The sequence below is a fragment of the Pangasianodon hypophthalmus genome, chromosome 7, assembly GCF_027358585.1.
Source record: "Pangasianodon hypophthalmus isolate fPanHyp1 chromosome 7, fPanHyp1.pri, whole genome shotgun sequence".
NCBI lineage: Eukaryota > Metazoa > Chordata > Actinopteri > Siluriformes > Pangasiidae > Pangasianodon > Pangasianodon hypophthalmus.
In genome coordinates, this window is record NC_069716.1 from 21,283,006 (window position 1) to 21,308,329 (window position 25,324).

Below are 25,324 nucleotides of genomic sequence, written 5' to 3' on the forward strand. Positions count from 1 at the left end.
GTCTATTTCCAGAGACGTTTTAAACCTTTGCAGAGCTAACACAGGAAACTTTTCCCTTAGGGCATATTTGCAATTCATGGAAAGCTAAGACATGCTTCAGTAAACAATAAAACAAAAATTACTCACAAGTGAACTTGAACTAATAAATTAACACAATAAAAGTACTGTACAAGGAAATTATGTTTAGTAAAAAATAATTTCCTTTTATTTAAAAGTGCGTTTGGTACTATCAAAATACAAACAATCTCTAATCAAATACAAAACAGTCAGAAAGACATAGTGCAGGAAAAATAGCAATAAAAAAGGTTTGTGGCAATAATGAAAGTACTTCAGAAATATTGAAGTACTTCATTCACACGCATTTAAAGTAGGACATGTCTGATAGTGATCTCAGTTGCCGTTAAAAGAGGATGAGAAGTGCAGTAAGTGGTGCGGATCCACAATGATGAGAAACATTGCTATGCTGAAAACTGGATACCACACAAGAATACTAACGAACTCATTCTAACGAATATTTCCTTGTTGTCATAAACATCCTTAATAAACACTGGCCCTGAAAGAATGAAAAGGAAGATAATCAGACTTTCAAACAACAAAGATTAACATGTTAAAACAATTTTAACATAAATGGTCCAGATATTGCAAACATACTACCCTACCACTCCTCCAAATGAATGAATGAGTTAAATGATATGGTAAGTCACCTACTCAAGATTCAAAAAAATGCTTTTGTCTGTCAAATAAAATAGATGTTAAACACACAAATATAAAATTTACCTGGAAAAAGCTGCAATGGTTATTAGAGCCAGAACCAGCTCCAAAGCGTAGAAGCAGAGTAAGATAGCATTGAGGATAAATTCAAGACGCAGTATAAAAGTCTGCAGCAGCAGATAGTAGACGCTTAGTACTGTGCAGGGCACCAAGACACCAACACTAACAACGAGCATCAGAGAGCGCTCACACAGGTTTCCCTTCCAGCCTGAAAAAGGTCACCAAGTCATCAATCACCAAGTCATCAACTAAAGTCAGAATTGCTACAAAGCACGTGAAATGCTTATCCATGATTTAATACACCTGAGCATTATTTTACACTCACCATAAAATAGTCGCAGAGCTTCCAGACCAAGGTAGAGAAGCAACAGAACAATATCCAGTATAAGATTATCCTGGGGGTATGGCAGCAATATTCCTGAAGAGGCAATTGATCATGAATATCATCAATATTCATCACTTGTTAAATTTCAATGGTGCAAATTTACATAAAATCGAATCTATTCACGCAATAAAATACAAGGTCAATTAAACAAGGTAAAATAAAACCTGCTTCACATACGTACACTTAGTTTCCAGTTTATTAGGAATTCCTATCTTGTAGATACACCCACTTACAATTTTATCTTCTATATAGCTAAAATGTACATATTACTGACAGTAGCCCATCAATTTGTAGTGAGTGGCACTGTAGTGCATAAACACAGAAGTGTTGCCAGGGTTTTTAAACACTGTGTATTCTCATATCCTACTTTATCATCCACCTTGTACATGCACATTTAGAGACTGTAGCCTTTTTTCCATGTGCATTTTGGGTTAATTTTCCTCTAGTATTTTGCAGAGCAATAGTGACATTGAGGTATTTAATAACTGGAGCAGTACTGTTGCTCCTGGTACAGTCATACTACATCACTACCATGTTAGGCTCACTGCTGTTCTGAGAATGATCCGTGTCCCTCATGTCGGGGCAGCAGTGGCCCTATGTTCATACTGCCCCATGGAGGGAGTATAATACGGGCCAATGAGTGAACATACAAGGTAAGTGTACCTAATAAACTACCAAACTGAGTGTGTAGCTCACTTCACTCTTGAATTCAGAAATAAGAAAGAAATCATGGTCATTTACCTTTATAGATAAACATTAGACTTTCAGCTATAAAGAAGGCAGCATAATACCAGCAGTTCAAATAAAACAGGACCTGCAGGGGCATGGAGGACAACTGATATTTGGTTAAGAAGGCTAATGTCAAAATGCTGAAAAACTCTAGACGTTCATTTAATGAAACAGTACAGTACAGATAGAGGAGCAGGAGTTAATACTATACTGAAAGGATACAATGGGGTGCCGTCCTACAAAGGGAAAAAATGGTTACAGTGCTGTTTCACATTAACTGATGACTTATATACTGAAATTAGAGAAATTAATAATCTACTGAGGTTATGAAGATCGTTAGTTTGAGCAGCCCATATAAAATGGGGATGATAAAATCGCTGAACAACTTTCACAATCCCCACATACAATAACTGCTGAGGTAAAGTATATCCCTTCAAAAAAGAAAAAAAAAAAGACAAAGGCTTTAGAATTGCTTGAGCAAAACCAAGTACGATGATAACTACACAGATAACTATAAGCAATTTTAACGGCAGGCACAACAAAGCCAAAAAAAAATCCCTTTGTTTCACTTGATATCCACAATAAAAGTATTTGCAGATAACGGCCATGTCTAGTTTTTTAGCCAAAGATAACACCAGTTACAGCTAACGATTTAATTCTTTACAAGCCACTTACCATTGGCCGCCATATTGGAATACCATGGAGACGGCGTCGTATTATGGGAGCGACCGTTACTTCTTCTCCAATGAAAATTCGCGAAATATACATGTGACTGCGGGCCAATCAGAACTCAGAGGACGGGCATGCGCAATAAAACACAAGTTCAGTGTTGCTAAATCAGCGGTTTCCTTGAAGAGATGAGCTCCTTATATCTCAGGATGTCCGTCAAGAACCAAGAAAGTCAAGAACCAATGGGAGTTAAACTACATATATGTGATTTTGTATTTGTATTATTTATTTACAATTATTTTATATTTATTTTTTCATTTCAGGTGAAAAATGGAATTAACACTGGACGAAAGGGAAGAGATAGTGCTTCTTGGTACTCTTATTAGTTCCTGACTTTTCTGACACCCAGTATAATCTCTTAAACTTTTATATAAAACAACACCCAACTCTCCATTCATTCCATTTTTAACATTAGTTCTATGCACTAATGTACGAATGTGTCTCTCAGTGAACGTATCTATTCATTCTCATAGATATTTTATGGTTATTTATGGTAATATACCATTTTACAGCTGTGGGTTTCTCATTCTCTTTTTTATGTAAAAGTTCCCTGCAGGGCAGCATGCACACATTCATTCACACCTATGGGTAATTTAGCATAGCCAATCCATCTACCTGCATGTTTTAGAGAGGTGGGAGGAAACTAGAGAACCCGGAGGAAACCCACATCAACACTGGGAGAAGAGAGACAGTAATCTAAGCTCAGGATCAAACTGGGGACCCTGGAGCTGTGAGCCTGCGATGCTACCTGCTACATCACCATGCCATCCATATAGTATTCTTAATAATATCACCTGTCACATGGCTTCTGCAATTAGCTTTTTCTACTCCCAAAACAGAAAGAAATGTGCACATAGATAAACAGGAAACATGGTTTAATACACATTTAAAAATAGCATCAATTTCAACAGTAAAATAAATATGCCATTTTATTCAGTTGGATATTGTTGTTAAAACATTTCAACAACAAATTCAGCTGAACATGAGGCCTCCTTGGCATACAATGAATAAAATGTACCTGCAAAATTGTTTTATTATTAAAACACATGAACACAATTATGATACAGGACAGTATATGATGACAACAAGAGAAGGCTGACACCTGTCTATATTATCTGTGCTAACTGGGACAACCAGAAGCCTTTGGAGTCAGGCACCTGTCAAGTTGTACACCCCTCCTCCTCCCCACTCCGGACAGTCTTCATTTGGCCTAGGGTCGGGGGGCCGGTCCACTCTGCGCCCTTGAAACTGTCCTCTCTTTCTCTCACAGCCTTTCAGTTATATACACACATTACTTTTTATTTTCCACAGAGCCACTTCTTTCCTTGTGTTCCTAAGAAAGTGCAAGAAAACATACAAAGGGTCAGTACAAAAAAGTATTTTTTTGGTAAGAAAAATCACATGAAAATTAAAATTCAGAGCAATCTGGTTAAAAGAAACAAACACCTGAACGTTTACCTTCACTTTCTCATAGTGTGATGGACTTCTGCAGTGCTCGTCTTTTGCTTCCTCTTCACTGGCATAGATGACATTGCACAGGGAACAGAAGTATCCCACTACAGGCCGCACAAACTCAGTTCCTGTGAACAAACACCCGAATTTGGTTCTGTGAAGTAGCACACCACATACTTCACCAATCATACAAAGTAATATGTAACAGCAGAACAGGATACTCTATCACTTACCTACTGGCTCGTCTGTTTTGAGAGATTCATTTGAAGACTCTGCGATACCATTGAGTGCACCACTCTGCTGCTTATTATTGGACTCCTACAACAAGAACATAATATGCAATAATAGTAATAATACATTCGTAGCAATACGTTTATTTGGGATTAAATAAAAAAAATTGAGATACAAAAAGTTTCAACAACTAAAACATTTGGACACACAGTTGGACAGTAACGCTCTGAAGAATTATTCTTGTGTTGCTGTAATTATGCAAATGAGCAACATGAAGGTAAAATATATGCCCTAACCACATCTAGCACTATCTCAGCACAAATATCACCAAACTTGTTTATTTATTCTTTCATTTATTTTCTTCCATACATACAACAAATAATTTCCAAGAAACATTTGTAGTCTAAGTGCATATTGTTGTGACTACCCAAGGAAAACACAGCAGCTTGTAGCAACTCTGCAATGTGGCAGTGAAGATGTCGCAACAATAAAGAGTCATGACTGTTCAATTCTTTTTCAGATGCTTGTCAACGTCTTCACATACAGTGGGTTTGGAAAGTATTCAGGTCCTTGTACCCCGAGTTCCCTGGACTTCATGGCTTGGCTTTGGGTCTGACATGCACTGTGTATTGTGGGAACTTATACACACAGGTGTATGTCTTTCAAAGTCATTTCATCAATTGAATTTCAGTTAAGTTCTAGAGAAATCAAAATCAAACCAAAAAGGAGGAACCTGAGCTCAATTTGGAATGCTTTAGCCAAGGGTCTGAATACCTAGCTAAATGAGATATTTCAGTTTTTGATTTTTAATAAATTTGCAAGAATTTCTAAAAAATATATTTGCTTTGTCATTATGGATTATTGTGTATAGATTAATGGCCAGCAAGTAGAACGTCAAACAATCTGTATGCCAGAGGTACCCTTCAATTATACTTCAGAAACAGGAAGGAAGCTATTGAAGAAAAACTATTTCAGACACTTGACCTTGCTGTTACCTTGACCCTGAGTTCCTAAAACTGAAAATGTAAGTAACACTTCTGTATGACAAACAGGAAGGCAGCTCTGGAAGAAAAACTATTTCAGACATTTGACCTTGCTGTGACCTTGACCCCATTCTGATTTCCAAAATCTAATCAGTTCCTCTTCTGGTTACAATGATAATTCCATATAAATCCTAAAACTTTCAACCTCTCATTCTTGACATAACGTACTAACAAGAATCTCAGACAGACACACAAAGACACACCAATAGGCTGGTGGCAAAAATCGTAGCAAGCCAAAAAAATAGCCTTGAGTTTGGGAAGAACGTTAAGAACATGTAAGTGACATCTTTGTATGACAAACAGGAAGGAAGCTATTGATTCAATTTTAAATGAAATCAATAACACAGTAAAGTGTCTGAATCCTTTCCAAATCCACTGTATAATGTTACTTTTTACCTAAATCTACACCATGTGTCCTCAACAAGGATCGGTACTCACCTTAGATATTTCTCCTCTTCTAATCTCTTCATCATCAGAATCAACACTAAACCGAGAGAAAGACAAAAACAAGCAAGACTAAAATTTATCTTAAGGAGACATGGTAAGCTGTGCTAAAACTTGGCCCTTGAACATTTGCATTATGCACTGTGAGGTTGAAAGCCATCTGATAACATGGGTCAAATCCTTTATAATCATGACAGGATGCATCTTAATAGTACATTCCCTTGTTAGCCTTCTCATTCAAGTATGTTTGACCATGTCAAAAATCTCTCATGAATACTCCTACTTGCAGTTATATAGGATTAATATACTTTCAAAGAATTACCCTTCTTTTGGTAGATGGCAGTACTTCTCACACACTTTAATCTTCAAGATGTTACCACGTAGTACAATATCTTGATTCTTAGAATCAGCTGCAATTCTCTCTGCATCAGATGCGAACACCATCTTAACAAACCCCTGTAAGACAAGTTAGTTTAACAACCAATTTACAGTCCTGATAATAGTGAATAAAATGACAGACTTTAATTATAAAAAGTGTTAAAATAAATCTCTTGGTGGGGGGAGTAAGAGAAATACACACTCAAGAATGTGTGCCAGAAGCAAGGAAAAACTGTTTATAACTGACACAATGAAACTGACTTGTTTCGCAGATGTTCTACAACATTAAACATAAATATAAACTGATAAAGTACAATAACTCATGGAAAAAATTGTAATCATTGGCAAATTGCTATGGTATAAAAAAATAAAACACTTTGGCATGTTCTGTTATTTGAAAATAAGACTTTGACTTTTTTTATTTTTCTCTAACAGCACACCCCATTGTGGTTTATTCCTTACAGTAGTTTTAAACATTACCTTTTAACACATTTCCAAATTCTACAGCTGTTATAAATACATAATTATAAATGCAGAACAAACTGACAGCTTACCTAAAATGTGGAGAAGACTTATTATTATTTACCTTTTTGCAACTGCGAAACAGCACGTGGTGGGTTACGTCTCCATATCGCTTTATGATATTCATAAAATCTGAGTCTGTATAGTTTTCAGCCCTTGGTAGATTTTTGACCTCAAGGACTTTGCCAAAGGGTTCCTGAAATATTTCAGAGAATATTATTCCTATATGTAATACTACTACTACTACTACTACTAATAATAATAATAATAATAATAATAATGATAATAAATGAAGAAATCCTATTCTGAATTCTTAATGGAATTATATACATAAACATGAGAGTATAACAGGTTTGTTTACCTTGAGGTCGTCTGTCACTCTCTCAGTGTCCTGTTCCTCTTTAGACTGATCAACAGCATCTTCTAGGTTCTCTGAGGTATTGGGTTCTGCAGTTGTTTTGCTGGTACTTTCTTCTTTAGGCAAATCAGATTCTTTATCACTTTGCTTCATATAGGAGACAGGATTTGTGGATGTAGTAACTTCATTTGATGATTCCTTAAATATTAAAAAAAACCAAAAAAATATTAGATTAAATTGATTAAATTTAGTCACTGTCTATTAAAAATCTTTATGAACCTGTATGGGGCAAGACCTAATCTGTCCTCACGCCCTTTCAGGTGATCACTGAAAATAAAACACCAGTTTCCAAAATCTGAAAAAAAAAAAAAAAAAAAGACTAACCTCAGTTTTTGGGATTGAGGCCTTTGCTTCAAATGATTCTGAAATGCATGTAAGTACAGTTATTTATAAGTCTATAGACCTGCCTTACAAGAGCTAAACAAACAATAAAAAGCTGTCATGTTCTGATAGCTATGAAGCTAAAAGAAGACCTTGACAATCTGAAGAATTTTCTTCCGTGAATTCATCCAAGGTCACACAATTTTCAAGGATCTTGGGAAAGTCATGGTCCTCCTGTGAAAAAACAAAACAAACAACAACAAATAAATAAAAAAACCAAACACAAGTTTAAACACTTGTATTAAAATTCATATAAAAATGTATATACATTTACTGACATCTTTATTAGGAACACCTGTACACCTGCTCATTCATGCAAATATCCATTCATGTGACAGCAGTGCAATACATAAATCATGCAGATACAGGTCAAGAGATTCAGTTAATGTTCACATCAAACATCAGAATGAAGAAAAAATGTGATCTTATTGACTTTAACCATGCCATGGTTGCTGGTATCAAACTTTTCCTAGGATTTTTACACACAACAGTCCATAGAATTTACATCAAATGGTGTGAAAAATATCTAGTGAGAAACAGATGCCTTGCTAATGAGAAAGGACAGAGGAGAATCACCACACTGTTTTGAGCTGATGGGAAGGCTATGGTGACTCTTTACAACTGTGGTGAGCAAAAAAGCATCTCAGAACATGCAATACATTGCACCTTAAGGTAGATGAGCTACAACAGTGCAATAAGGCCATTCTCCTCTGACCTGTCTCAGCAAAAAGGTGATTCTTCCCACAGAACTGCCATTCACACCATTCAGTCAAAGTCACTGGGATCACTTTTTTGAGATCACCCCAATCTGATTTTTGATGTCAAAATTGACTGAAAGTATTGTCCTGTATCTGCATGAATTTATGCATTGCACTGCTGCCACATGATATTCTGATTAGGTAACTGCGTGAATGAGCAGGAGTACTGATGTTCCCAGTAATGTGGCCAGTCAGTGTAAACATTACAGTTCCAGTAAAAGTACCTTCTTTATTTCTTGGTCTTCATGTTCTTCAAACTTTTGGCCCTCCTTCAGACTGTTCGATGCTTCTGCTGTATCAGCATTTGGAGAATCTTCTCCATTCTCCTGGTCACTTGTTGTGGGCTCATAATCATCAATGTCATTCACCAATTCTTCACCATCATCTGCTATCACTTCTAGTCCTTCAAGGTCACTGTCTGAATCCACGCTTTCAACATAGCTGTTGCTCACACTTCTCCTTTCTTCTGTATCTGCGTTTGATTTTGTAGCTTCATCTTTAGCAGCAGAGCTTGAGGAATGGCATGAATGTGAGGAAGTACTAGAGCTCTCCTTGGATTTTCGAGAATCTTCTCGCTCTTTTCCATGGTGACTCCTAGAAGAGTGGGTCCTCTCTGATGAATGTCTTCTTTTGGGGCTAGAATGAGTCCTCTCTGATGAGCGTATTCTTTTGGGGCTAGAATGGGTCCTCTCTGACAAGCGTCTTCTCTTGGGGCTAGAATGAGTCCTCTCTGATGAGTGTCTTCTCTTGGGGCTAGAATGAGTCTTCTCTGATGAGCGTCTTCTCTTGGGGCTAGAATGAGTCCTCTCTGATGAGCGTCTTCTCTTGGGGCTAGAATGAGTCCTCTCTGACGAGCATCTTCTTTTGGGGCTAGAATGAGTCCTCTCCGATGAACGTTGCCTCTTGGGGCTAGAATGAGTCTTCTCTGATGAGTGTCTTCTTTTGGGGCTAGAGCAAGTCCTTTCTGACGAGCGTCTTCTCTTAGGACTAGAGTGGGTTTTCTCTGACGAACGTCTTCTTCTGGGACTAGGAGAGTCCCTCTGAATGCTGTCCCTGCCTGGGCTAGATCTCCTGTGGGTGTGAGAGCTCCGGGACTGTGTTTTGTCATTGACTTCTGCTTCTCTGCGCCATAAAAGCAAGGAAAGGACACAAATTTCACTACAACTACCTCAGCTTGATTTTGCACAGCACTGTATTGCACATACAACTGCACATCTGCACTTTATTCCAAATATAGTCATACTGTTGCTGCCATCTATCTTTTATATCCCTTATATTTTTATATTTTTCCTTTTCTAGCTGTATAAAAGTAAATTCTATTTTGATGTCACAGACAGTCGTAAAAAGGATTTCACTGCATGTCATGCTGTGTATGTTTGTGTGTGATCAATCAGATTTGAATTTAAATTACAAATCTGAAGGCAATTAATAAAAATATCATGCTAGAGGCTACAAAATGCATGAAGACCACCTATATTCATATAAATGATTAAAAATTACTTGCCTTAGTGAGTTATATTCACAAGAGAAGGTGACTTGAATTAATTTGCCTTTTAATTTCAGTTGATTGGCTGAGTAGTGTTCGACCAATTTCTTGGCTTCTGCTAAACAAGTCATTTCCACAAAACCCTGTGGAAGAGATGAAGTAAAGTTTTAGAAAGCACAAGTGAACATGAAAAAATAAGGAACACCTGACAGTTTGGTTCAGGACTGCAGTTATGAATTAATTGCCCAAAAAGGCCCATTTTGCCATTTCCTTTTTTAAAGTTTAGACCATTTTATAGTCATATGTAATTTTAAATGAATTACATCACACATTCAAATGAACAGGAGCACGTTATCTTACAATCTAATGACCATTTTAACAGTGAGCACTAAAGGTATGGTAATTTTGTTCATATTTATATGTAAACCTAAAATCCCAATTTCCACACTAAGGAATATTAACGTCCACATATGCAATGAGCTTTGTACCTGGTTTGGCAGAAACAAGGATTTTCTGACAGATCCAAAACATTTAGCAATGGCAGTCAACTCTGCACTGATCCCATCTCCAGCAGGTAATGGTGTGAAGCTTACAACTCGAGAACTCTGCTAAAAAACAGAAACAAAAACAGCTGGTCAACTGCAGAATTAAAATATTCAGTAACAAATGGCAACATTAAACCTACTTCATCTTTCGCTTGTGACATCTTCATGTCTGAAGTATTTTCTTTTGAGGTTCCATCTTGTATGAGATACAGCACAATTACTATATGATATTATGAGAACTAACATTTTTAACATGCTCAGGAAAAAATGTGAACTTTTACCTCTTATGTCAGTGGAGGTGTGACCATCATTTCTAATAAAATTACAAAAAATTAGTCAAAAAAATAAGTGTATTTTAAAACTTTGTGTAATAAGAGCATTTCCAATTCTTGACCAGATTGGTTTACCTTCTAGAAGATTGAACAGTCCCATCCCACTCTGGGTACCTACAGAAATGTAATCACTTTTAATGTAAATTCATCTGTAATCCACTTAACATTATAAATATTTAAAGTATTTTAATAAATACACTGGCACAAACTATTGTTCTTGTCTCTCTATGTTTAACAGCTGCATGTGAAGGGGCTATACATCTAGATCGAATACAGTTTTGGTGATTTCTACATGCCATGACAACTGAATTCCCTGTAACCTAGTCATTAATCAGGTAAATGTCTGAAGCCATTAAGCTGAGTCTGTTGAGTCTGGCCATCTCTGAAGATATCTTAGTAGTCAGAGAAATAAGAAGAGCCTACTATGCATATTACACACCGTGTTTACAGCTTCCAAATGACTAGTAAAATTATATTTTCTAGTGTAAAATGTAAAATTTTAGAGCAGAGCAAAAATATTTAAACATTGTAACAGTACATTCAGTAATAGGGCTGCTGAATTGATTGAATGATTGACTTACTTTTCCATAAGGTCAAGCTGGCTCTTAGCATGCTGACCACTTGTAACATGTATAGACCATTCCTATAAAAAAGAAAGACTCTGCATACATCCGATCGCACATAATTACAGTGGTGTTCATCATTCACATGAAGCTTGAATAAAAACATGTATGTATGTATCCAGCAACATGAGCTAGTTATTCAGCCTAGAACTGAAATGTTCAGATTCCATCACAGATTGCAAAATATATATTTTTTAAAGCTTACTTTACCTTATCTGCTTTTTCGGTGTTAAATCTCTGTTAATTTGAACATCTTAGCTGGCTCCCTAGGTATATGAACATGAGAAAATGTAGTAAAGCTGCCTCTATGAAAACTACTTACCTTTTCAGAAAAGACAGTGATGTTGCAGAGAACACACAAGTAAGGAAAAACTGGGGGAACGGTGCCATTGAAGTCTGAAGCCTCCTTCCTGGTTGGCACCTTGTAAACTTTGAAATTGAAATAAATTAATACATTAAGAAACCCAGTGATTTCATCATACAGCTGATAACTATGAAAATAAAGTCTGTGAGGCTTTTGCCATTATCTACATTCCTGCAAGAATGGCTCAGAAAACATGATCAAGTCTTAATAAAAAATACAACCTTAGAAACAACACACAATTAACATTGCTCTATTTTTTTCTGAAAGAATGGTTTCAATCAAGATCAAACAATCAATTCAAACAATCAAGATCTAAAGAATTTAAAACCTCTCTCACTGTACATTTGCTGGTGCTGCCTAAAGGCATGTACACTTGCCTGTGTACCCTTTATTCATCAGGAGTAATAATAGCAGCATCTACTAGATGGCACGTCAGAGCCAAAACAATCCTGTCCATCAGGTTCTCTGTCAACCTGTAAATTCTTTAGCAATTTCATGCCAACTGTTACGAGACACACACTTGTTGCTCTGCACCAGCTTACATGGTGTCCAACTTCGGTATATATCTAATATACTGTGCATATTAATAATAAAGTTTGTTTCTCTTTAAAACTGTTATGAGGTGTCATGAGTGCCTTGGTACAATAATGGACTTTGATGGATATGACAAATGGTATATTACACAAACCATAGTAGGCAACTGGTTAATGTTAATATTAAAAAAACTATTCCGAAACATCACTCTAGTTTATCAGTCTGCACTATACCGGCCCTACTACTTACAATGGTATTGCACCACTCGCATTAGTCATGTTCATACTTTCGCACATGTACCGTCAACACACTGAAGGAATAAAGAAGATATGCGGAGCCATCTTGTCTGCATGTAGTTAAAAGCAAGTACAACCCCAGCCTGAGTGATATAGTACCAGCAACGCATTAGATTATATGAGGTTTAACAAGTTCAAGAGGAGAGGAGGACTTTTACCTTCCGAGCTTTCATTCCTGAAATTACAAGAATATAACATTAGACTTATGTAATAGGTAAAAATAAATAAATAAGTGCAGAATAGGATGACATAGAAGGAGTAAGAAAACAGAGAAGAGCATAGTGCCAAAGGAAAATCATTTGTTATTTTTTATCAGTATAATAGTAACAAAAATGAATAGGGCAATGAAGCAGATGCCTGTATTAATGCATGAACACATCCCAAGTTTTGTCCAATACACATTGTTTTAAATTAGAACGATTTTATTGTAAATAATGAAAACTGTTCTGATTCTGTTCAAATCAGTGGAAAACAAGTGAACTGTAATTAAAGTTCTTTTCACAAGATTTATTTACCTTCTCGCCGATTCAACAGTCTGATCCCACTTTGGGTACCTACAGAAAAAAATTGTGATAAATTCACCAACAATGGAAACTCTAACTGAGCATCTGTTATCTTCCTAAACCTATCAATATACACAACATTTTATCAGTAATCCATTTAATAATGCAATATAATATATAATATCATGTAATATAATGTAAACCACACAGCTTTCACAGCTGAGGCATGCACTTACTTTTTGACAAGTTCAAGCTGACTTTTAGCATGCTCACTACCTTGAACATGAAAAAACCACTCCTATAAAAAGCAGGGGAAAAAAAAAACAAAAATACATCCACATTGCATAGAATTAGATGAAGCTCCAATAAATACAGTACAATAAATATGTCTCGCAGCATGTTCCAGATAATTAGCTTCACCACTGGCAGGATGTGTCATAACACCTTGTGTCATACACCAAGATTATTTTTGTTAACAGACAATGCCAAACCATTTTGTAAACTAAAATAAGCAAAAATTTAATTGAAAAAGACAGTGAAACAAAACTAAAAATGCTCCTGAAACTAAATGAAATAAAACGGCACACAAATATTTTTTTGTTTTTTAATTCTTAAAAATATGGTGAATTTTAGGTATTTGATGGCAACATTTCGTGCCACACCCACTTGATACAAAAACATTAGCCTACTGAAAAAAGCTTGAGTTCTGGTTGGACTTATAACTTCAGCAGAAATTGTCAATAAAGGTTGCCAACTTTCCAAAACTTAGTCTGTCAGACTCACGGTTATCTCATACTACCTCATACTACCAGAATAAATGGGTAGATTACTGTTAAAAATGTTAAAAGACAACATTATTTAAAAAAAAAAAAACATGTTAATGTTACACAAATCTGTGTATTTTTATTCTCTTTAAATCTGGCAAAAATTAACTCTGCCCATAGAACTAAAATTATTAACTAAAATACATATAAAATGGAGAGAAAATATCAATATGAACTTAAAACTACAAGAAATCAATAAATCCATACTAAAAATATAACCAATATAAACTGCAAATGGAAACATACATTACAATGGTAATAAAAAAGTCTACACAACCCTAATAAAATAGCAGGTGATGTAAAAAAAAAAATTAAACCAAGATAAATCATGTCAGAACATTTTCTACCTTTATTGTGAAATTTTAACCTATAAATTAAAGTGAAAAACAATAAGAATCATTTTAGGAAAAAAATGCAAAATAAAAAATGTACAATAACCTGGTTATATAAGTGTGCACACCCCTAAACTAATACTTAGTTGAAGCACCTTTAGACTTTAACATAGCATTCTATCTCTTTGGGTAAGAGTCAGTCCGTCTGGTACACCTTGACTTAGCGATATTTTGCCATTCTTCCTTGCAAAAGCATTCCAGCTCTGTCAAATTGGCTGGGCATCTCCTGTGCACAGCCCTCTTCAGGTCATCTCACAGATTTTGGATTGGATTTAGGTATGGACTCTGGTTGGGCCATTCCAAAACCTTGATCTTGTTTTGGTGAAGCCATTCCTTTGTTGATTTGGAGGTTTGCTTCCAGTTGTTGTCATGCTGAAAGGTGAAATTCCTCTTCATCTTAAGTGTTTTTAGCAGATGGCTTAAGGTTTTGTGCCAAAATTGACTGGTATTTGGAGCTATTCATTATTTCCTCCACCCTGATTAAAGCCCCAGTTCCAGCTGAAGAAAAGCAGCCCCAAAGCATGATGCTGCCACCTCCATGCTTCCTTGTGGGGATGGTGTTCTTTTGGTGAACTGCTGTGTTTTTTTTCTGCCAAACATATCTTTTGGTATTATGGCCAAAAAGCTCAACTTTGGTCTCATCAGACCATAACACATTATTCCACATGGTTTTGGGAGATTGGATGGCTTTTTTTTTTTTTGGTTAGAAAAAGCTTCCGTCTTCCCACCCTACCCCATATCCCAGACATATGAAGAATTCAGGAGATTGTTGACACATCTAAGGAGCAACCAGAAATTGCTGCAATTCTTTTAATGTTGCTGTAGGCCTCTTGGCAGCCTCCCTGACCAGTTTTCTCCTGGTCTTCTCATCACTTTTAGAGGGATGTCTTGTTCTGAGTAATTTCACTGTCGTGCCATATTTTCTCTACTTGTTGATTATTGTCTTTACAGTGTCCTATGGTATATTCAATGCCTTGGAATTTTTTTTTTTTTTTTTTTTTGGAACCCTCTCCTGATGGTTATTTTTCAACAATGAGATCCCATACCTGCTTTGTAAGCTCTTTGCAGCCCAGGGCTTTTCCAGTTGGATGTTACCAAGAAGATGTCAGGAAAAAAACCAATAGGAACAGCTATACTTTATTTGGGGTTAATCTGTAACATTAATTGATGACAGATGTAGTGGTTGATTCTGAACACTGCCACATTTCCAAGTATAAAAGGGTGTGCATACTTATGCAAGCTGGGTATTGGATTTTTTGGTTTTTCTTTTTTCCCTAAAACATTTCTGGGTGTTTGTCACTTGATTTTCATATGTTGTAATTCCACAATAAAGGTGAAAAAGGTTCTGACAAGGTTTAACTTAGTTTCATTTTTTACATTTTAACAGGAGTGTGTAGACTTTTTATACACTTTAAATAAAATTTTTAAAAATATAACAACACTCATGGGCTGAAGTACAGATATTATAGCAATAGCATTTACCAATAAACTTACCGGAGTGTCCAAAGCTGATATTAATTTACATCTTTAGCTGGTTTGGTGACGAGGTGGTAATGATAGCTGTATGAAAACTCAAGAAGCTACTTACCTTTGTAGAACGGACAGAAATGTCACAGAGACAACACAAATGAGGAAAAGCTGGGGGAAGTTTGCAATTGAAGTCTGAGGCCTCCTTCCTAGTAGGTGTAATAACAGGTGGCTCTAATCTCAGGGAAAGGAGAGGCCTCGGTCCAAAATCAACAAAAGAGCACGATGAGGCCTCTGAGGATTTTGTGGTATCGCAGTATGGGTCAGTGTCCTTGGAGATGCTGTAGTCTCGAACACTGCTGCGTTTAGTGCTGGAACCGCTGGTACTGGTGGTTAAAGAACTCATTCTTCGAGGATTCCCCCAGCGGTCTTGCCAGGTTTGAACTTGCTCTGGAGGAAGAGGGTACACTGGATGCGCAGGTCGATCAATCGGATACTCAACAGGTTCGGTGTGGCTACTACCCTCCCGGGGACGAGTCGAGGTATCGTCAAGTGGCTGACTTGTGCTGGGCCTAGATGATGAAGCTTTGGACAATTTACGTTCTTTGACCTGTAAAAGCAGTTTGGGAAGTGTCTCGACCGTGATGAGATGCTCAGGAAGTTCTGCAAGGTTGGCAAGGTCGCTCAGGTCCAGTCCACAGCTGTGAAGAAATGACAAAGCCATCCCGGGTAAGTGGACAGGAGAGTCTACAGTTCTGTTGGAAGATGTTGTAGAGCATTTTTGCTCCTGTGACGAGGATCTAATGCGTGGCCGGTACTGTCTCTGGTATGACTCTGCATACATGTTTTGATGTGATATAAAGTCATCCCCTGTATTCGTGTAGGGGTATTTCTGTGACATGCTGCAGGGCTGGTGATTTCCAGATGACAAAACAGCAGAGGAAGCAGCTGATCAGCAAGAGCAGTTTTCAAGGAAGAGGAGTTGATGCTGGTCGAGTTGCAGACTATCATTCACCTGTCGATAAAGGTTGTAGATAAGAAGAAAATCATGCACTCAAGGTCCTTCTCGTAGCCAAGTAACGAGCCAACAAACTCTGACTTACCTTCAAGCATCAGTGAGACAATCATTCAGATGCTGGTGCATTATGCAATCATGTCTGACACACCATGACACAGGAATTCTGAAATGGGTGTGTTGATAATTGCGAGGCTAGCTAGATGCTTTTTCCTGTGCTTGAAGAAATTTTCATGGTAGGCATGTATTTAGCAAAGATCTGCAAACAAAGGTCTTCTCTTCACTGGACTGTTTAAGGATTAATGGAGTTCTCACAATAAAAAGGTGTGTTGCCGACTAGACTCCTGTTGTCGCCCAAACAAGTCCACCAAATTGGAACACATTCTCCTCTTGAAACAAAGAAATAGCAGCTAGAATAAAAATAGAGGCTATTGTTTTGCATACCAGACCATCCCAACATCTGAGACTCTCTAGCTGGCTGGCTACTTCACTTGATAGATCTACACGTCAGGTGGTTCCTACCGACAGTGATAAGACTGTAACAAGTCACTTCACTGCCACGACTGCACGAATACCTTACTAGCATTGCACTGATTACTAAATGAGGAAGAAAACATGACGGGTATGCTGTTCTAGCAAATAATCAATAACGTGGTGGTGTGTAATCACCCCAAAGTTGATTATTTTCGTATAATGTTAAGTTCCGAAGTGCTATTCCTCTTATACCACAGCAATTTGTCAACAATTACAATTTTTCATTTAATAATATGACAGGGCATACTGTTTAACTGCTTATAGTTACATTTAATGTTGTGGAACGTCCACAACACAAGCTCCTGTTATCACTTAAGTTACAACAGCTATAAACAGTCACTCCCTCACCACCACATTTTTACTTTCACTTAAAGTTATTAAGTCAAAAATGCAGCTTGCTATTTAACAGAGAAACCACAAAACGTAAACTCTTCTGTCCTGAGAACTCTCCCATGATGGAAAAATTATTGTCATTATAAAGCGCTGACACCTGACATTCCTTCCATGAATGGTAAATAACCTTCTCCTCAAAGCTACCTTCATCATATCAATGATTATATGTATATTGTATACTGTGAATGAGCTGTTAAGGAGTACATTAATATAAACCTGTGGTTTGAACCACAACCGGAATCAGATTTGAGTATTTAAAAGTACTGTGGTATTACTATCTTTACTACTACTGGACACTCTTGCACCCAAGTGCCTTGTAATCCATACACTGCTGTTCTGGGAGTGGTCCACCACTCAGGTCAGCGGTGCTCCTTTGGTAGTCCTTGTTCACTGACGAACAAAGTAGAGGGAGATGACACAGCTGCATAACAGCTGGGCACCAGTCAATAATTATAGACCTACAAAGTGACATATATTGTAGGTGTGTGTGAGTGTTGGTCCAGTATCAGTATACTGAATGGCCACCAAGTGTATGTCTGCTCTGGTTGATACTCTAACATCGTAGTTTGCTTCATGATCACAACAAAGTATCTAAGCTGTCTCATGTAATCTATTCTAATCTAATCTATTTGGTTATCAATTTAGAGTCTTACTGAAAGCCATCATCAGCAATGATGGATGGTAACAAAGCCAATATTTGCTTGTGTTTTCAAATGCAATACAAAATCATAAGGCTTTTGCAGGATTTCATTGTAAAAAGTCAAAGTAGGCTTAAAATATAAATATTGATACTGATTGAATTATTGATTAATAAAATATGAATAAATTATGTGTTAATTATTAAAACACATACTCAGATTCTTTAGATAGTTTTTATTACTCAAAATTGCATGTCATATAAATTTTTAAAATAAATGAACTGTCCATGTGTAGGAATAAAATGCATCAAAGACATCAGTGAAAACATTTTTACTTCTATTCTACATTTTGTTTGCCATATTTACAAAATATAGTAATATTCTTTACATTTATGCAGTTTACGACTGTTGCTACATGACATAACGGAGGTTGGAGATTTAAAAATATTCCATTTTAAAAGGCTGCAGCGTTCAATAGAGCTTATTTGACACCATTTTTGTTTTTTACTTGATTTAGGCTTTTGTGCAGAGAGTTTCCACAGATGACAGAGAAATGCTGCACTGAGAATGGCAAATAGTCATAAAGAGCAACAGAAATCAGGATAATGGCTTATATTAAATTACCACAATGGTCTCACGTGATTTAGAGATATTTCATATTTTATATTTTTCCTACAAATGGATACACGAACTATTCCCTACAAACTATTCATGAAAGGGATAAATATCGACATTTTCTATAAGACTATACGAGCTTCATGCATTAGCTTCACACGTCCCTTCAGGGTACCTACATAGCTAGCTATCTAGCTACTTTTTACACTTTTGACTGAAAGCCATTGGTTTTTCATCTGCAGCCATGTACCTTTCGATTAAACACCAAAACTGAACTGGCGATAGAGACAAACAAATTAAAAACAAACAACTATAACTTACCTTTTGTTGAATTTAGTGAATGTAGCCTAGCAGGACAGCTAACGTGAATTCCTCCCGCAAGAGAAAAAATAGAACATGAGGCAAAGTAAAAGCCTCCATATGACACGGATTAAAAATACATAACACACTCAAATAATCATTCCCAAGGTTGAAATTCACTACAAGAAAGTTGTCATTTTAGATTTTTTTTTTAACGTTGCGCATTTTATTGCATAACAGGTTCACTATTATTACTTCAGAGCAGGGATTCAATTTTTAGACACATGAGGTAAATACTACTGTCACACAGGAACTTTCCACACACACACACACACACAAAACTAAAACCAATTACATTATGTTAATATGGAGTTTTGAATAATGTTGTCTCGTATTAGCCGAATTTTTCTTTCATTCATTCATCTTCACTAAGTGCTTTATCCTTCTCAGGGTTGCGGTGGATCCGGATTCTCTATGAGAAACCAGCTAACAAAAAAGTTCTGGGATTATTTGTTTTTGTTTCCCGAAAAGTTCTGATAACAGTTTTTTGCCCATTTTTGCCCCCCAGTTTCTGTTTGGTTTACTAGTCAAAAATCACTTTTGGCCAAAATCTAACTTTGTCATTTTTTCTGTTTTCCACAATTCAGCTGGCGCAACATTCGTTTTCCTGGGCCGCCCCACATGTGTCCTAAAATTAATAACTATAGGATGTCCCAAAAGCCTCAATACATAGAGGAAATTAACACTTTTTTAGCAAAATGTCTTCCAAAATTTTTCATACTTTATATTGTATTTTTTTCTTTTAGATATCCTTTAAGAATGCCTTTGACAAAAGAACATCATATTGAAATCATTCTCATGGCCGGATCGGGAAGCTGTCACAAGGTTGTGATCGACTTTTAATAGGAAACATGGAAAACACATCACACATGACACTGTTGCCAAACTTATTAACAAATTAAAAAAGACTGGAGGTTTTGTGGACCAACCGAGAAGTGGATGTCCATGAAAATCCACTTACGAAGACACAAACATTGTGGTAGTGGCATACATAGTATCCTATGTATGGAGACTTTGGGGACACCCTATATTTTAGACACCTCAAATGACAGTAAGATCTTCTCCCAGCTCCATGCTCTGGTTATCTGTGGGGACCTAAACACTAGCACCAGCTCTCTACCTGGACTTAGTTCAGAGCAAGGGAACAAGTATATTTTCGGGCACAGATACCCTAAGAAGACGGCTCTGACCTGCAGATCAGTAAGTAAGAGGAAAGACCTGCTGCAGCTCAGAAACAGCCTGGGTCTGTACACTGTCAGCGGTAGGATACTCTTTGGGGAGGTCCATTTTCTGATACATTCTGCAATTACATTTATATTAAGACTACCCAAGCCTGTGAACTAAAACAACAAACAAACCGAGAAAACCAAAAGTGTTTTGACACAGAAGGCCAAAGATTTTCCCCAGAGCACACTTGGGTGATGGCTTGAATCTGATGCTATTTTTTGCACATAAGGTACAAAGAAAGCACCCATATATTGAAAACATTTTGACAAGCGTGGTGTCCCAAACTTAATATACAGTGTAAGAAGTGACTATTGCAGACAGTTCTGACTATGCTTTAACCCTGCATTGAAATGATAAATAAAACTAAAAGAGCGCCTTACAAACTTTTTTCTTCACCCAAAGTGATCATGGTTAATTATGCATGGCGATATTAAAGAAAGGGAAACATTGGCATCATTCAGTGAATAAATGTTCATCAAGATTAGTTACTGTAATCTTTTGCTGTTGTAAGGGTGGTTGCAGCACACAAAGATATTTAATGATTGGTTAGAGGGTGAATTTTCATACTGCAATCATCTATAACCAGTATTTCAAAGGAAAAGAAATACTGAAGAAAATTTGAGAAAACAAGAGAAATTTGTAAAGCACTAAGAAGCCTTGTACATAAACTTTTAATCTGACCTGAAAACCAAACTTTCACAGATTTCAGTTAACGCTTAACAAGAAAGGGAATTACCTGTCATCTGCACTAGTTTGTCTGAAAAAACTAAAATGAATAAAGCAATGCAAAAAATATTTAAAATGACAGGAGACATGAATTCACAACCAGGAAACAGTGTGAGGAATGTTTTTAATGTTACAGAGGTTGAACATAATATATATATCTCACAACAAGCAAACAGCCATAAAAGGGCTCTGTTCTTCTAATGAGGATAGGGCAACTTTTCTAATACACATGTAAGAAAAACAGTAAATGGATAAATGACACAATCAACCTAAAAATGACACCAAAATCAATACTGTACAGTACCAATTACACTCCTCCATATTCAGTTCTTCTCATGATTACTTTGTGCTTTGGCCTTCTCCTTTTCCAGGTGTTTCTAGAAAGCAGAAAAAACAAGTTGAATTTGAATGAGTACAGCCTGCATTTGTATATTTCTTTCTTTAATGCAGATTTATCACATATTAAAACATGTAAGCCATATGAAATCACCTTGAGTTTCTCGTAGTGTGCTTGGCTACTGCAGTGAACCTTTTTAGCAGTGTCTTCATTGGAGTAAAAAAGGAAGCACACTCTACAGTAATAGCCCATCTTCACAAACTCCACACCTGAAATAATAGTGCACTATTGTTAGTGATTAATCAGCACCACTTCTCTGTGCACAAAGAGGGGGGAAAAAATATAGTTCAGGCAAATTTCCACCTAAAAATATGTTTCCTCATTCTAAATCAGACTAAATCGGATACTTTTCAGCTTATTTTGCTTTCTGAATATTTTTGCAATTTTCAAATTTTGTATATTAAGTCTATTTAAATTCCAGGTTGTAGTAGTACAACTTGTGGAAAAGTTCAAGGGGGTGAATACTTATCCAAGGCACTGTAATTAATCCATAATCAGGATCAGGCCCTCATTTTGATTTTGCCTTTGACTCTTCAATGATGGCTTACCCACAGGAACGTCTGGCTCATATGGACTGAGAGCATCTATAATGGTTTCAGGCTTTGTGACAGACTCAGTTGGAGGCGTGGGGGCTTCAGTTGGCTCTTGGCTCTTCTCAGACACACCAGCAGAGGATGCAACAGATGAAGATTCAGTAGGAGGAACATCGATGTCATTCTCAACCTTCTGCTCAATGCAGAGAGATATAGTTAAAAGCAAAGTTAACAGGAAGCTGAACCGTTTCCAACACATGCAGAAACAAATAAGAAAAAAATAGGACACTGAAAGCTGACCGGTGGTTTGAGTTCCACGTTCTGAGTTTCTGTCATATCTGTGTTGTGTTCCTCTGTATGCTCACTGTTCACTTCAGCTACACTCTCACAAGGCTCAGATTTGACCTCCACATCCTCCTCCTTTGGTACACTCAGAGCTTTCTCCTCGCTAGGCTTCTTCTCTTTAGCTTTTTTGGATGGGGGTTCCTCTTCATTCATGGTGGTAGTTTTTGCTGAGGAACTGCTCTGGCTTTCCTCTCTCTCCTCAGAGTGCTCCCTCTTGGCTGGCCATTTGTCCTCTGAGGGTGGGGGTCTGTGTCTGCCATGTGAAAGAGTCAATCAGCATAAAGTAACTACGGTTACATGCAATAGATTAAAAACGTAATGTGCATATAAATTGAGACTGTCTACAGAGTGTCTAGGATAAACAGGATAAATATACAGAATACACATTCGGATATATTATTTTATGTATGTATGTGTATATATATATATATATATATATATATATATATATATATATAATTACACACACACACACATACACGCACATATAGACACATATATATAGGATTAATATCCTTTAAAAGAATTACCCTTCTTCTGGTAGATGGCAGAATTTCTCAGACATTTTAATCTTCAAGACGTTACCACGTAGTACAATATCTTGATTTTTAGAATTGGCTGCGACTCTCTCAGCATCAGATGCGAGCGCCATCTCAACAAAACCCTATAACAAAAGTTAGTTTAACAACCAATTTACAGGCCTGAAAATAGTTAATAAAGTGCTTTCATATAAAGACACAATTTCTCAGTAGCGAAACTGTCTTCAAGAGAAAGAAAAAAGAGAACTGGTGAGGGAATAACTGTTTATAACTGACACAATGTAAGTGGTAACAGAAACTGACTTGTTTCGCAGATATTTCACAGCATTAAACATAAATATGAACTGGTTAAATAGTATGATATATCATTCTTTAATTAATACAAAATTAATGCAAACTGCCTTGGTATAAAATCAATAAAACACTTCGGCATGTGCTGTTATTTGAAAATAAGACTTCTAGTTTATTTCCTCTAACACCACACCCCGCTGTGTTTTATTCCTTACTCACATAGGCCCTTGATGCTGAAATATGCATGTGGTACAAACTACAGTAGTTTTAAACATTATCTTTTTTAAGCATTCCCGTGCGTATGCAGAACAAACTGACAGCTTAGCTAAAATGTGGAGAAGACTTATTTTTATTTACTTTTTACACCTGCGAAAAAGTTTCCTGAAATGTTTCAGAGAAAGTTGTTGTTAATAATAATAATAATAATAATAATAATAAATAAGACCAACAGATTAAAATAAGTCACAGACCATTAAAAATCTGTATGAACCTGTATGGGTCAAGATCTAATTTGTCCTCATCCCCCTGCAGGCGATCACTGAAAATAAAACACCAGTTTCCAAAATCTGAAAAGAAGACTAACCTCAGTTTTTGGGATTGAGGCCTTTGCTTCAACTGATTCTGAAATGCATATAAGTACAGTTATTTATAAGTCTATAGACCTGCCTTACAAGAGTTAAAAAACAAGAAAGTGCGGCAGTGTTCTGACAGTTGTGAAAAGAAGACCTTGAGAATCTGAAGAATTTTCTTCCATGAATTCATCTAAGGTCACATAATTTTCAAGTATCTTCAGGAAGTCATGGTCCTCCTGTAAAAAAGCAAAGCAAACCCAAAAACAAATTTGTATTAAAATTCATATAGAAATTTATATACGTTCACTGACCTCTTTACTAGGAACACCTGTACACCTGCTCATGCAAACATCCATTCATGTGACAGAAGCACAATTCATAAAATTATGCAGATACAGGTCAAGAGATTCAGTTAATTTTCACATCAAATATCAGAATGGAGAAATGTGATCTTATTGACTTTAACCATGGCATGGTTGTTAGTACCAGACATTATTTCAGAAACTGCTGATAATCAAGGATTTTTACACAACACAGTCTATAGCAGTGTTTCTCAACCAGTGGGTCATGACCCAAAAGTGGGTTGCAGGACTGTTTTGAGTGGGGTGTGGAGTGTGTAGTCAATGAGACAAAAACAACAACAAAAGAAGACTTAATTCTAAATGTTTTTCTGATGTGGGACTTTTATTTTGAAAGAAGTGCGTGAAAGCTGCTGACGTTACCCCTAATTGAAAGGTGACAATGTCAAATAATAATTTTATTCTAGCAATAAATATGGCGAAGCACAAGTATGACCCTGAATATATAAAATATGGATTTGCCCTCAGAGGCACTCAGCACATCTTACTACGTAGCTCACCGTATTGCAAAGGCAAAGAAGCCCCACACAATAGCAAAAGAGCTTCTGCTGCAGCCATGGACATTGTCAGAGAGGTGCTAGATCAATCTGCAGTGGGTAAGCTGAAGAACAAACCACTGTTAAATGATACCATAGGTAGGCACATTGCAAAATGTCTGATAAAAAAAATGACAGACTATAGCTCATGTACAGGTCAGCGCTTTTTATGCTTTGCAGATGGATGAATCCACAGACATTGCTAATCAAGCAACTTTACTTGTTTACGTGAGACGTGTGGGAAGGGGATTTGCAGGAACAATTTCTCTGCAGCAGAGATCTCCCTACTACTACAATGGCAGAGGACATTTTCAACACTGTGGATTTATACTTGGGATCAGTGGACCTGGGCTGAGAAAAGTGTGTGGGAATCACAACTGACAGTTGACCGGGAAGCACTGAGAGGTGGTGAAAAGAATTCTTGAGAGGGCACCAAAAGCGACCTGGAATCACTGCTTTTTGCATTGAGAGGCATTAGCAGCAAAGAATATGGTGCCAGTGCTTGAGGAAACATTAAAAGATGTCAAAGTCGTGAACCACATTAAAAGAAGTGCCAAGAACGCCCGGTGTTTTAAAAATCTGTGCAGAGACCTGGGCTCTGAGCACGTACACTCTGAGTTGTACCACTCAGAAGTTC

At 36.8% G+C, this 25,324-nt stretch overlaps 2 protein-coding genes across 3 annotated transcripts in view; both read right to left on the minus strand.

Annotated features, from left to right (window-relative positions):
• Nucleotides 1-177: 177 nt before the first annotated feature.
• Nucleotides 178-2,544, minus strand: tmem216 (transmembrane protein 216). Of its 2 annotated transcripts, XM_053235430.1 has the most exons (6): nucleotides 2,205-2,544; nucleotides 2,108-2,121; nucleotides 1,898-1,991; nucleotides 1,097-1,189; nucleotides 778-979; nucleotides 178-553 (listed from the first exon to the last, which is right to left on the minus strand). In XM_053235430.1, the coding sequence occupies exons 1-6, from the start codon at nucleotides 2,491-2,493 to the stop codon at nucleotides 538-540; spliced, it is 708 nt and encodes a 235-aa protein (XP_053091405.1). In that variant the 5' UTR covers nucleotides 2,494-2,544; the 3' UTR covers nucleotides 178-537. The 2 variants fall into 2 exon arrangements, with proteins under 2 accessions (XP_053091405.1, XP_026774148.3); XM_026918347.3 differs by having other exon boundaries at nucleotides 2,108-2,236.
• Nucleotides 2,545-3,472: 928 nt separating this feature from the next.
• The window catches only part of LOC113529108 (serine-rich adhesin for platelets-like), a 37,460-nt gene continuing 15,608 nt past the window's right edge, over nucleotides 3,473-25,324 (minus strand). Inside the window, 29 exon segments of the mRNA XM_053235281.1 lie at nucleotides 3,473-3,947; nucleotides 4,073-4,194; nucleotides 4,300-4,384; nucleotides 5,779-5,824; nucleotides 6,107-6,240; nucleotides 6,749-6,880; nucleotides 7,046-7,240; nucleotides 7,427-7,464; nucleotides 7,576-7,657; nucleotides 8,466-9,363; nucleotides 9,746-9,870; nucleotides 10,216-10,335; nucleotides 10,413-10,468; nucleotides 10,554-10,585; nucleotides 10,680-10,718; nucleotides 11,186-11,247; nucleotides 11,550-11,656; nucleotides 12,580-12,596; nucleotides 12,937-12,975; nucleotides 13,161-13,222; nucleotides 15,729-16,557; nucleotides 17,855-17,939; nucleotides 21,441-21,492; nucleotides 21,606-21,721; nucleotides 22,061-22,238; nucleotides 22,346-22,643; nucleotides 22,921-23,054; nucleotides 23,804-23,841; nucleotides 23,947-24,028. Of these exon segments, the coding sequence (XP_053091256.1) occupies nucleotides 3,906-3,947; nucleotides 4,073-4,194; nucleotides 4,300-4,384; nucleotides 5,779-5,824; nucleotides 6,107-6,240; nucleotides 6,749-6,880; nucleotides 7,046-7,240; nucleotides 7,427-7,464; nucleotides 7,576-7,657; nucleotides 8,466-9,363; nucleotides 9,746-9,870; nucleotides 10,216-10,335; nucleotides 10,413-10,468; nucleotides 10,554-10,585; nucleotides 10,680-10,718; nucleotides 11,186-11,247; nucleotides 11,550-11,656; nucleotides 12,580-12,596; nucleotides 12,937-12,975; nucleotides 13,161-13,222; nucleotides 15,729-16,557; nucleotides 17,855-17,939; nucleotides 21,441-21,492; nucleotides 21,606-21,721; nucleotides 22,061-22,238; nucleotides 22,346-22,643; nucleotides 22,921-23,054; nucleotides 23,804-23,841; nucleotides 23,947-24,028 (4,245 nt within the window). The 3' untranslated portion in view covers nucleotides 3,473-3,905.

What these genes read in the sequence shown, in the direction of transcription:
- tmem216 (XM_053235430.1), bottom strand. Translation starts at nt 2,493, where the DNA reads ATGGCCGTTATCTGCAAATACTTTTATTGTGGATATCAAGTGAAACAA. An exon ending in TCTAATGTTTATCTATAAAG is followed by an intron (nt 1,190 to 1,897) that starts GTAAATGACCAT and finishes TTGCCTCTTCAG; the next exon opens with GAATATTGCTGCCATACCCC. An exon ending in AGCTCTGCGACTATTTTATG is followed by an intron (nt 980 to 1,096) that starts GTGAGTGTAAAA and finishes GACCTTTTTCAG; the next exon opens with GCTGGAAGGGAAACCTGTGT.